The following is a 12,794-nucleotide window of genomic DNA, read 5'->3' as shown; positions in this document are numbered from 1 at the left end:
TATATAAAGTACAAATACAATGTACATTCTAGATGCTAAGCTAAAATTAAAACTATATGCCAATATCGAAATTAACTCGTTTGGTGGCACAGAGGTGCATCAGGAACAGGCTGAGTTCAACTCCCCCTGCTGCCCCAGTCTATTTTTCATTAGGAGAGGAAGGGCAAGCCCTTCCTCTCCTAATGAAAAATTGTAATTGTGACTTTACTGTTGTGATGTGATATTTTTACTATATCAGTCACCCCTTACTGAAGGATAAATGTAGAACAGTAACAATTCTTTATTGGAAAGAAAAAGAGTTGCAATATAAGTGCAATATGTGGTATTTCGTGAAAAGGTGAGAATATGGCGTGGGAGTGTGACATAAATGGAGAAGGAGAAAGTCCAAATTTTGAGAATCGAAAGGGCTGATATGAGTGTAAGAAAACATAAAGGAGAAAAGTTTCGGAAAGTAAAAATCGACCACAAGAAAAAAAAAGAGGATTGGAAAAGTGGTTCGGTTTGTTCTTGTAACCCACTATGGTTGAATTGCTCATTATCTAGGTGAAGCTCACGATGCAGCTATTTATTTCAAACACTTTTATTTCTGTCACAAGAATTAAATGTTTTATGCAAGCAGCTGCTCTGTTGCCATTTAACAGAATGTACACTAAAATACTTTGCACATCTGTGTGTTTTTGTGTCCAGACAATGTGTATACTGTACCAACTCAAAAAGGTGGTTTTCTTTTTCTTATAACTGGCTGAASCAAAGCTATAAAGTTTAGAGTTGCATGCAGCTAGGATGTGTCATCATCCTCTAGTTCTGAGAAAATGATTTGATGGAGGAAAATGGGGCAAAGAGGCAGCTAAATGGATTGTTCGTTCTTTGATTTAGTCAGCCTTTGATCTATTTCTAGTGGCTGCTACTAGTTGAAGTTGAAGAAAAGGTATTATCTCTGAAATGAATGTCATCAAGCGGCTGCAAACCATTCAGCGTTTCTTCTCATATGCTCTTTGGGTTCCTCTACTTCAACCTTATTTGTTGGTTTCTACCATGTGGTTACCTTTCTTCTTCTCTTTACTTCATAGCTATTTTCCCTGTGTTTTATGTTTACCACAACAAAGCCATCATCTGAACCTCAAACACTAAAATAAACTTTTATTTTATGAACTGATTACTTCAATGTCTTATTCACATAATGCTTGACATTCATCATTAATGCAAACTGTTGTTAAATGGCCATTTGAAATGGGATTGTAAAGATTTTATTAATAGTTAACTTCTATTAGAGGCTAAACCTTCTAACCTTTCTTTTCAGTGAGAGCAGGTCATTCAAAGAATTTCCCATTCACTCAGTACCTTCATGTTTGCAGGCCCAGTCCAGAGGAAGTGCTGATCATTTTTTGAATAATGGAAATTAAATAAAATACTTTAAAGACTAGATTGCTCTGATTTCCTTAATTTTGGGAGACTGGTGATTGGCCGATTCTTACATGAGAAGCCAATCTTATCTGCAAACGCCTGAAAACTCAGCTACTGTGCTGTGAGAGAGGGCTGTTGTCCAGTTAAAACAAGTTTGTATTGTTTCAAGGGTATTAGTCARTGTTTTTCAATAAGATAGCCTAGGAACATTGAAGGTGTATTGTGGTCATATAACACTCGACAGTGTCAATTATTTAAAAAGTCTGTATTGTCCAAACTTGAAATCGGCAGGTCAGACTTTTTTTTAAAGATTGGTGGTCAGTGATAGCCGGAAAACTGCCATCGATGCAGCCCTAGTTAAGACCAAGTTTGTTTACCCAGGTTGTGATAAGATGCCAGATTCAGTTGCAGTTTTTGTTACTCTCTGGATGGTAACTTACTCAATTACTCTGCTGCAGTGCCTGAAAATTTCTTTTGAAATTAGAGTTAAATTACATGTTTAGGAGTAGGGGGGTTTATACTTTATACTTTTTATTTCGTATGTGTGTGTGTCGGGGGTCAGGTATTTTTACTACAACTACAGGTCTGATGTGCTAATCAACTGAGCCGACAAGGTTATGGGCCCCTCAACAATGGTTATCTCTCTAGCCTTGTCAAGGCAATTAGACCCTGTGATGGACTTGGACAGGTCACAACAACGTCACAGGGTCTAACTGCAGGAGTTTCCCGCATTATAAAAACTAAATTGGGGGGATCGATCACATAATGCGCAATCCTGCAGTGAATTTCAGGCCCTGCTGGGCTGTTATCAGCATTATGGCCCTTACTCTAATCCTACTTGAACATCCGAAATGGGACATCAGAAAACAAAAGTAGCTGTTAAAAGTGTTTGTGTTTAAAAGTATGTGCCATTTGTGTGTCCACACAAGGCCAAGTTTAGAATCTTTGTGTGCTGATTAATAATGTAAGCTGTTTTGAGTGACTGAGCCCTGTGTTTCCCTGGAAAGTAACTTGTTCTTTTTATGAATATTTCATCACAGTCGCTAATGAATCCAACCAGTTGCAACAGTCATAACCAGCTAACGATCCCCTTGCTGTTTTGGACCATGATTATTTCTAACCCTGATTACTTCTGATGCTTATGGACTCAGGCGAGGGATGAGTCAGTGTTGTTCATTGGACTGAGTGATCTTAAGTTAGCTGCAAAGGCATTAGCAGGCTACAACAGGAAGGAAAATACCCGAGGGGCTGCCTGTCACATGAGAAAAGTATGTATGTTGACACCAATGCAGAAAATGTGTGTTGAAAGTATAGCTGTGTTCCTTTCATGGATGAATGACAAGAGCAGGCCTATATAACTCAAGAGTTTTTTCCCGTTTTTTTTTTTTTTTTTTTTGCGTAGAGCTAATTCTTAATTATAAAATGTCAAGAGCTGAAAGAAACTAGTTTTATTAAGTTACAATTTTTGAAGTTGAAGCTAATTGTCAAGGATCTTAAGGTGTCATAAGTAGGGTTGAGCATAATCATATCATGTGCAATTAATCGTCAGAAAAACATTAATCGGTTATTTTTTGGCACTTGACGATTAATACGATTAATGCCTCCAGTCAGTCCGCTTGGTGCTCCTTTCTGCTTCAAACATGACGAACATTAAAAAAAGTAATGTATTTATCTATCAGCACAATTTAAAATTTGGTTTATAGCCTGAAGTCTGTAATTTTGACAAAATTTGGAACAGATTTTTACAAAGAGCAAATCTCTCTTACTAAATTGGTCATGTGACTAGGACATAAGGGTGTCCGGGGACTCCAGGGGATTAATCATCAAATTAATCGTTATTGGCTAAATACCACAATTAATCGTGATTAATTTTTTTTGCCAATATTGCCCAACCCTATTCATAAGGTATAGAGGGATAGAGATCAATACGAGGTTTTTGATGGCCGATGCCGATCTTTAATAATCAGTAATTGCTTAACTTAAAATGTATATTTAACAACCATTAAAGGAACTTGAACACTTAAAAATAAAATATATAGGAAAACATTCTCACTTAAAAAACTGAATTGTGAGCTACAGCGAAGATGCTGCTAGATCTTCATTTTCCTATTAGGTAAAAATAGTTACCGTAGAACCTGTCCAGGGTGTACCCCGCCCCTCGCACTGTGACTGCTGGATATGGGCACCAGTGACCCTCGCAACCCTGAAAAGGAAGAAGCGTGTACAGAAAATGGATGGATGGATGGATGGTTACCGTAGATATGTATGAACATGGTCAATATCAGCTGATTAAATCTGTTGGTAAATAAGGAAAATAATTTGTGAACGTGAAAATGACCCCTCATTTATATGTAAAATAATGTGTAAAATGTGTTAAAGTAATGAAAGTCACTAAATTAAAAAAAGATATTCACTAAAATATTTAGGATACAAACTATTGTACTTTATCAGTTCTGTGTATTATTGGTTGTTTAAAAAATAAATTATGTCTATACATGCTGTATGCTCAGGTTTACTGATGGAAAAGCCATTTAAAGTAAAACAAAGGAAGATTAGCTACTTAATAGTGAGATCTTTTGTAAAATGTGAAGAAATATATTTATGATTCTTTCATWCAAAAATTCACCATTTCCCCCATGTGCATAATTTTCTTCAAGTACTACTCTTGTCACTACACTTAACAAATGTTTGTGTTTATTTTTCACTAGAAAAGCAAAAAGTCGAATTAGAGACAATCAGCCATTCATATTTGTGTGAATTCAGAAGAATAGAATATGGATGGAGTTAGAACTTCATTTTCAAACTTCACATATAACTGTGAGTATTTGTCAATAGTATGTCACACACACAAGGCAGGCTGGTTGTTCTCCTCGTGAGCATTAATTGTGACTTAGCAGCTTAAAGGAGTCACACTACTCCGTTCTCCAGCTGGTTAGTGGAGGCCACCAACACACAATCAGGACTGGTTCACTGACCAGGTGGGTTATGTCACACAGATGTGTGTAACTCTGTGTGAAACGTCTGCAGTGACTGTAACATTTTTTCACAACTAAACAACATCAAGCTAACTTTAGCTACCTTTAGCTTATAGTTCTCTGTCACCCTGCCCTCTCGTCAATCATACTGGTGGATGGTTTAATACAGCCATCAGTACTTTTCCTATGAGCTTGGTGATGTTCAATATCGTTGTGTTGCAAATAAAACAAAACAAGATTTACACTTGTTTAGTATTATGATCCCACCCACATCAAGGTGGCTCTCTGCTCAATCCAAACAACATGGGCCAGGGTAGAATAAGTCCAGGTCAATTGGGCCCCACCAGTTGAGTCGGCCTTTACAATGCTAAAGTGACTGATGCTGAACCCGCACTGGGCCAAGGTAGGGTTGAATTGAAAGTGTAAATGGTCCAGTAGATACTAACTTTTAATGTGCTTTTGAAATGACTGAGATGTGGACCTTCCTGTGAATCGGAAGACTGGAAATGTTATCATTTTTCACCACATCCTTGTTTCAGACCACCCAAGGAAAGAAGTGGAAAGGCAAGGCACAAACAAGAGCAGCTTAAAATAACTGTAGTAACCTATGAAATGAACAGATCAAAGAGATTACACTGTCATATGAAGATTCAGAGGCCCAAGTATCCATCCATCCATTATCCTTACCTGCTTCTTCCTTTCAGGTTGGCCGGGGTCACTCTTGCCCATAAGTCACTGTGTGAAGGAGGGCAAGAGGCGGTGTACACCCTGGACAGGTCAACAAGTCCATCACAGGGCCACGTAGAGACAACCAGACAAACGAGCATTCACTCTCTCACCTACATCTAGGGAAAACCCATGCATGCACAGAGAGAAAATGCAAACTTTACCCAGGAAGGTCCCCGGCTGGATTTTGATCTAGTAAACCTCTTGCTGAGAGGCAACAGCTCTACCAACTGAGCCACCATACCGCCCTCAAACCCAAGTATACGTAGTTAAAAAAAACTGAATTATACATAACATTTTTTCCTGGTTGCTTCATTACCTCCCTCTTCCTTTCTGACAATGCTGGGAGTAGAGTAGGGGGCTTTGCTGTTTTCTGGTAACAAAAATATTTATAGGAAGGGAATATAGTGCAATAATTGGTATGGATTATTCTCAAGCTGTCTGGAGGGGTTGAGGTTTTAGGGACAACAAGAGACAATGTCTTTTAATAGCAGACAGGAATGTTTTGTGGTGGTCAGTATGTTTGTTGGTAAAATGATCTAAGACCAGATTAGACACAGAATTGCTTCTTTAAAAATGACCACATTTAGCAAGAAGTTAGACCTTTTGAACTGAGGTTGGAGGGTAATGGAGTGGCAGGAAGACTGTCTGCTAATAAAATTTGAGCAGTTTCAGCTATCACGTGTCCTGACTGAAATAGTTTTGTCAGCAAAAGTTGCTAAACTTTATCCTGAGATTTCTTAAGTGTTGTTTTTTTCCCCTCACAAAACGTATTATTTTGCTTCAAACAGAGCGATTTGGAAATCTGCCTTTGGTTCTTTTGCTTTAAACTCACCCACATTTGTTTCACTCATGTCCAGCAGCCTGCAGGGAAAATGGCTTTCTTTTGTGTCTGCTGTCGATTTGAGTTGGGAATATCTTGCACACATACGTTCAGACACACAAAGCAGCTCTTATTTAGAACCACAAGAACTCTATTAGAATTTCTTACCTCAGCGTTGTTCTTAGTGAACACGTGTGGCATGTAGTCCAGACTGGGGTTGTGGGGTGTCACAAAGTAGAGGGAGGATTGAAATAAAGACAGAAAGATGTGGGAAAGCAGCCTAATTGTTTTGGGACAAGTCAAACTAAGATTGAATGCAAACATTAGCGTGTACAGTGAAAACAAATAAAACAAACATTTATTAAATATTTGGATGGAAAGGGATATAAAATTGAAGCATGACATACATATTAACTGTAGGGTGAAACACAAGATGGTATAATTTCATTTAGAGTTTGTTGTTTGTTAAATTATATTAGTATAAATTAAATCTTGTCACATCTGAAGATAAAGGCATATGTTTGGATTGAAATTTAAACAAAATGGACAGACGCCCTCACTCAAAAAAATAGTAATAATTATTTTTTTATTTGATATGCTGAAATAAAAATATAAAATTGTGTTTAAGGTAAGAGATTATTTACCAGATCTTTTAAGTCTTTAGAATTAGAGAGGGGTGTTTATGCAAAAATACGATTCAAATATTTACCCACGTACACACAACTCCATTATTTGTAGCATCAGTGTTTAGCACTGATGTCTCACAGCAAAAAGGTCCTGGGTTTGATCCCTGGTTTGGGCTCGGGCTCTTTCTGTGCAGAGTTTGCATGTTTTCCTCATGCTTGCATGGGTTTTCTCAGGGCGCTCTGGTTACCTTCCACAGACCAAAAACGTGTACAATAGGTTGTGTTCAGGCCTAGGTCTTCCTTGCAAAAGAGATCTCAATTATGGGATTTGCCTGCTTAAATAAAGGTCTATAAAAAATTACTGAGTCACAGCCATTCATATTTTTCAAAATGTGTTCCACTCAAATAGTCCTTATTATAACACAAAATGGAACGAGTGTTGTGCTGAATATATGCTGTGTTCCATTTATCTCAGATGTCTGAACTCAGATATAGAAATGACATCAAGCCCAGATTCACCGAGTTCCATTTACAACATGGAAAACCAGAAGGATTCACTAATGATAGTGATCACTGACCAGGCGATGAGCATCACAAACGGAATGAATTGCTCTGATTTCAGACTCACAGTTGCTAATCCCATTAACGGTTGGAAAGTACTGTGAGTGACTGGATTACTGAGATGCAAATGAGCGAAAGGTCAAATAAGAAGTTTAACTGAAGCTATCACAACTTTTCAAATGCGAGTTGTTAGATTTTCAGGTTGAGACTGGTCTGGAATGTCTGGCTATCTGTGTCAGTAGTCCAGCTTTGTGAGCAGTTCAATTGATTTTTTTCAACRTAGAACTCTGGAAATTCTGACTTCTGAGAACAAATAGATCACAGCAATATCATCCTTGCCTGGAATAGCACCATAGTGGTTTTGGAAACAACTTGGCAATTGATCACCTCAAAGTCATGCCAGCAGCAGGTTACCAGTACCCAGTGTGGAATAAAAGACGCTCGTGACAACTGTGATAACGCTGAAGTATTTTTCAAACATGGTTGACCAGTCCTATTTAATATTTTACTAGATGGATGATTTTAATGGTTGAGGTCAAGCTAATGATTTTTTTATTTCAAAATATTACATCTTTGATCCAGAGTCTTTGAAAGCAACATTGTAAATGTTTCACAGAATTGTAATGCTGTTTAAAGTTTATTCATCTTGACCCAGGTGAAATTCATTGTTTAATGTAAGCTGACACTGAATTGTGCACCAAATCAAACATCCCATCTCGTGTGCTTGTGAATGTGGGAAAGAAAAATAAATTAATGTTGGAGGCTTTTTGAAGCATTGCAATAAACTCTGTGCCCCTGTTCATTCTGTCCAGTCTAACTGGTCTAACTTGTTTATGTTTGACACGTATGCAGCTTGAGTTGTAAAACATATAAAACAGCCTGTGAGTGCAAAATGCTACACAACTTATACTTTATATGTGTGTTATTGGTGAACACTGTACTGCAGAAGACTTTGTAACTTTACTGCATCTTTATGATCAGCTCTGCAGTGTCTCCTGTTGTGATTTGAATTGATTCTTTAATGAAAGTGTAAACGTCGATAATGTCAGACGACATGCAGGCAAGTGAGGGGGACCAGTTAATAAATACACTCTCAAAGTGTTTTATGAAGAAGCTAGTTCATGTTGGTAGTTAATGTTACCTGACTAAAGTGTGTTTTWTTTACTCCATTGGGAGGAAATTACTTGTTTTTCAGATAAATGTGTTCTATTTTTTCATCACATTTGTTTGCATTTGCACTGTAAAAAGAGCATTTAAATGTTGTCTTCTTGAGTTTTGAACCGGGGCACACTTTTTCGCATTTGTCCAAAGTTTTGATGTTTTTAGTTTGACATGAAGAAGCAAATCAACTTCTCTTTCCTCTCTGTTTGTCTTGCCTCCCATCTCTCACTTTCTAGCTCATGCCATGGAGAACACTTGCCCTTGTTAGACGTACGGTTTCACACACAGCCAGCGCGTGGGCCGAGGGGAACGGGTGCATCGTCTAATTCTGCTGGTCGTCATGTGTGAAGCTGTGGTCTGATGCCCACCCTCACCTCAGCGCTGGCCATGGACGGGGAGAACTACCTGCATCCAGAAGGCCCTCAGCTGGACCGCAGCTTGTTCCCTGTTGCCCCCTCAACCATGGAGGTGAATTTATTTTCYTTGCATTGATGCTTTATAGAGCTTTTAAGCCTTAATATTAAAGTCCGTTGAGAATTTCATTTTGAGAGTTTTGAATGGGACATTTATTGTTCTAAGTAGATAATCTTAAAGTCCCTGTGACATCAAATTTTCGTGATAAGTGCGAGTGTATTATTGAACAGATAACATTAATAATGCAACAGATAAAATCACGTATTTTGCCACATTTCTTAAATATCAAAATGTTTTCTTCACATTTTTTGCATAAAAACATCTCAAGCACGTTAGTGTAAAGCATGTTTTTCAAAGKAAAGGATCAGTAAGCGTTTACCTACAAGTGTTGATAATGGAATTGTTGGCTGAAACTTTTTTTTTTCAATAAATGTTCTCTTCCATTTAAACACCTCCTAGATCTACCTTAAAGGGATCCCTGATTAGTTGTAACATTAGACTCTATTTGATAAACATATATTTAACTGTAGAAATAAAAATACTGTAGGCTGTTTAGTTTAGTAAATTTTGAAAATATATATATTTTAACATGGATGGAGCCATTTTATTTACACGCAAAGCATTCTGGGTAAATGATGACATGGATAGGTCCTCGGTGTGAGCGAGCTATATCCACCCTGAAGTTTAATCTTGGAAAATATCTGATGATCGACTCTTAAATGAAACCAGAGAGCGTTGACAGAGAGGAGAAGGTAGAAATGACTCAGACTGTAACTGAAAATATGGATGGAGAACAACAGAGCTGCTTCATGGAAGAAGAACCTCAGCTTAGCCTGTTAGCCTTTGTGCTAGCGCCAACGCTATATTGCCTTATATGTATTAGCTCAGAGCTAGTGCGACAAACAAGCTAAACTGAGGTCCTCCATCCATATTTTCAGTTACAGGCTGAGTCATTTTTGTGTTCCCCTCTCTGTCATGTGGATGGAGGACCTCAGTGACGAGAGGAGAATGTGTAGCACTGCGCTAATACATATATATGGTGATAGCATTGGGGCTAATGTTAAAGCTAACAGGCTAAGCTGAGGTTCTTCTTCCATGAAGCAGCTCTGTTGTCCTCCATCTATATTTTCAGTGACAGGCTGAGTCATTTCTACCTTCTCCTCTCTAGCTCACTAGCAGCCTCGCACCGAGGACCTAGTTGTTGTCATCATTTACCCAGAATGCTTTGCATGTAAATAAAATGGCCCTGTCTGTGTAATATATTTTTAAACTTTTAGTTTAAAAATGATAAAAACTGAACAGCCTACAGTATTTTTATGGTCTTTATTTTACAGTTAAAGTATATGTTTATTAAATACAATCTAATGTTACAACTCATCGGGGATCCCTTTAAGCTAAAAGTACAAAAACTATTAGACATCTTAACACTCATGTGACATGGAAAATATCTGTCATCTAAAATTGTAGAAAAAGGAAGTGATCCCACTTGTGGAGATATTTGCAATTCCATGTAGAGGAGATCAGCGATGAAGGCGTCGAGTTTTCCTTCCTCATACTTAGTGGTGTCTTATCACTTTGGTTTGTTTTCTGACTAGTCTTTACAACATTGCAGAATGAAGTATTGTTTTCGGATGCACTGATAAGAAATAAATATTTTAAAATCAATGTCAGATTTATTTGAAGTTYCCTTTGCCAAAGAAATTGCCTGATTTTATTTATTTTTCATTTTTTGAGTGGAACAAAGAAGCTTTTAAAAAAACAGAACAACTGGACTTCTATTCTGTAGCTAAAGATGTTTCGCTTCCCATCCAGGGAGCTTTCTTAGTCAAAACTGGTGAGTGTGAATTAAAAAGAAAGCTTCCCTGATGACAAGTGAAACATCATTTATTTATTTTTGGAATCTACATCATCAATAAAGAACTTCTCACCATCCTCACTGTTATAATGTAGAAGTGGTTGAAATTCCAGAAAATTTCTCAATATCTCAGCACATACAAGCAAAACATGATGATGATCGTTTTCTCATTTTGCTGCACAGATTATGCGAGGGCTTGTTAAACAAAATGAAGCCTGCACACTTTCTGTTATCAGATGCAGGTGGCARCGTAACTCTGAACAAAATGGCTGGAGTCAAACAGTTGGTGTGAACTTCCTATTCATTGATTCTCATTGTCAAAATGCGCTTGTGGTTTCAGTGTTCACTAATAATGAGGCTTGAACAAATCTATTTTAGATTAAATTTGCTTTAAACTGCCCCATGAGATTGAAACCAGTAACTTCTGTGTACACGTTTCACTTCGAGGGCCCAGCAGACTCGATCTGAAGCCAGTCCTGTCCCCGTCACATGCTTTGTTTTTGCACACACCTTTCATAGATCATGAGACACGYGGTGCAGAGCTGTTGGGAAACCCCTCCCACTGCTGCACACGGCACAGCAGGGGTCTCTTCACTCCGATATCTGTCATTTGGCATCAGATGTGTAACGAACAGAGTGCCGTACTTTTCGGCAGATTGAGTTCTCTTTGCACAATGTTTGTGCTCTGTCTGTTCTGGTGTTTTTAGCCATTTGATTATTGTTATAGTTGTGTAGAAGAGTCATATAGATGGACGTACTTTCTGACAACTGCGCCTCAAACATATCCATGTTGTTTGGACGCACATCTGGCTCCTGGAAGCCCGAGTGGTTTAAGCAAAATGCCAGTATTGTTGTCTGAGAACATTTCAGCATGAACACACTTCTGACCAATCACACAATACTCAACCTGGGCCTTGTGTCGAGAAGAGGTGGGCGAAGCTGCTCTGCGAACAGAATGACGCAATTTTCTTCATGCAGCTACGTTAATGAGAGCTGATTCCGTGGCTTCGAATTAGACAGAGTATGTGGGGTCTTTTACTGAGACCTCTTTGCTAGTTATGGTGATTTAAAATGGAAGCGCTGTACCCTTATTTAGCTTGACAGATGTTTGTTTTGTGTTTGTAGAGTTCAGTGTATGCCTCCCCTGGTTCCTGGGGATCCTTCTCTCAGCAGCCTGGATACAGCATACGCTGCCCTATGCAACCTGGAAACCAGTAAGTCAACACAAACTTGTTTTATTGTTCATTGCATTATCACAGAACATGAACTCCAGTGCAGCAGCAGGAAATATTTCAAGCAAAGTGAAGATCCTGTCACACTGTAACGTTATAGACAACTTATGCAAATGCATCCAAATGCAAATGTTGTCCAATCACATTGTGTAAGTTGCAGAAGTTTGGTGTAAGTTTTGAGTAAGTTACCAGCACACTGTTTTTCAGTGGCCAGCCAATAATTTTGTATTGACACAAAATTTTCACCTGACATGCTGCTGATAAGCGATAATTTATTTGTGCATTCACATACTGTACACTATATTGCCAAAGGTATTTCTCACCCATCCAAACTACTGTGCACCAGTGCACAAAGCAAGATCCATAAAGACATGGATGGCAGAGTCTGGTGTGGATGAACTTGACTGACCTGCCCAGAGTCCTGACCTCAACCGGATAGAACACCTTTGGGATGAATTAAAGTGGAGACTGAGAGCCAGGCCTTCTGTCCAACATCAGTATGTGACCTCACAAATGTGCTTCTGGAAGAATGGTCGAAATCCCTAAAACCACTCCTAAACCTTGTGGACAACCTTCCTAGAAAAGTTGAATCTGTTCTAGCTGCAAAGGGTGGACCAACGTCATATCAAACCCTATGGATTAGGAATGGGATGTCACTTAAGCTCGTCAAGTCAGGTGAGCGAATACTTTTGGCAATATAGTGTATGTTACATGAGTCGGTGTACGGTTCTTCTTGGTCATTTGTTTTTCATTTTAAAAACAGAAATTAAAAAAAGGGAAAACGGATGGTTATTCTATTTTAACTATTTTAATTACCTCAATGGGAGAAAAGGCTTTTCACTTCAGTGTTATCCAAGAGTTTTTAATGGATATATGTGGATGTATATGCATAATTTTAACTAAATCTAAACTAAACTAAAACAGAAAAAATAAATGCAACAGGGCAGTTTTATGTGTCATCAAATGCTGTCAGCCTGGCACACATTGTAATCATTTTAGTGTTGCTATGTTTATATA

At 38.2% G+C, this 12,794-nt stretch overlaps 1 protein-coding gene across 3 annotated transcripts in view; it reads left to right on the top strand.

Annotated features, from left to right (window-relative positions):
• sbno2b (strawberry notch homolog 2b) overlaps positions 1-12,794 on the top strand; it is a gene marked incomplete in the record, with an annotated part of 100,437 nt that overhangs the window by 17,292 nt on the left and 70,351 nt on the right. For all 3 annotated transcript variants that reach the window (XM_014016760.1, XM_014016759.1, XM_014016758.1), the window contains 2 exon segments: positions 8,513-8,744; positions 11,671-11,759. In XM_014016760.1, the coding sequence (XP_013872214.1) occupies positions 8,637-8,744; positions 11,671-11,759 (197 nt within the window).

Source organism: Austrofundulus limnaeus, unplaced genomic scaffold (assembly GCF_001266775.1).
Source record: "Austrofundulus limnaeus strain Quisiro unplaced genomic scaffold, Austrofundulus_limnaeus-1.0 Scaffold153, whole genome shotgun sequence".
Lineage (NCBI taxonomy): Eukaryota > Metazoa > Chordata > Actinopteri > Cyprinodontiformes > Rivulidae > Austrofundulus > Austrofundulus limnaeus.
This window is presented reverse-complemented; position numbering and strand designations above follow the sequence as displayed.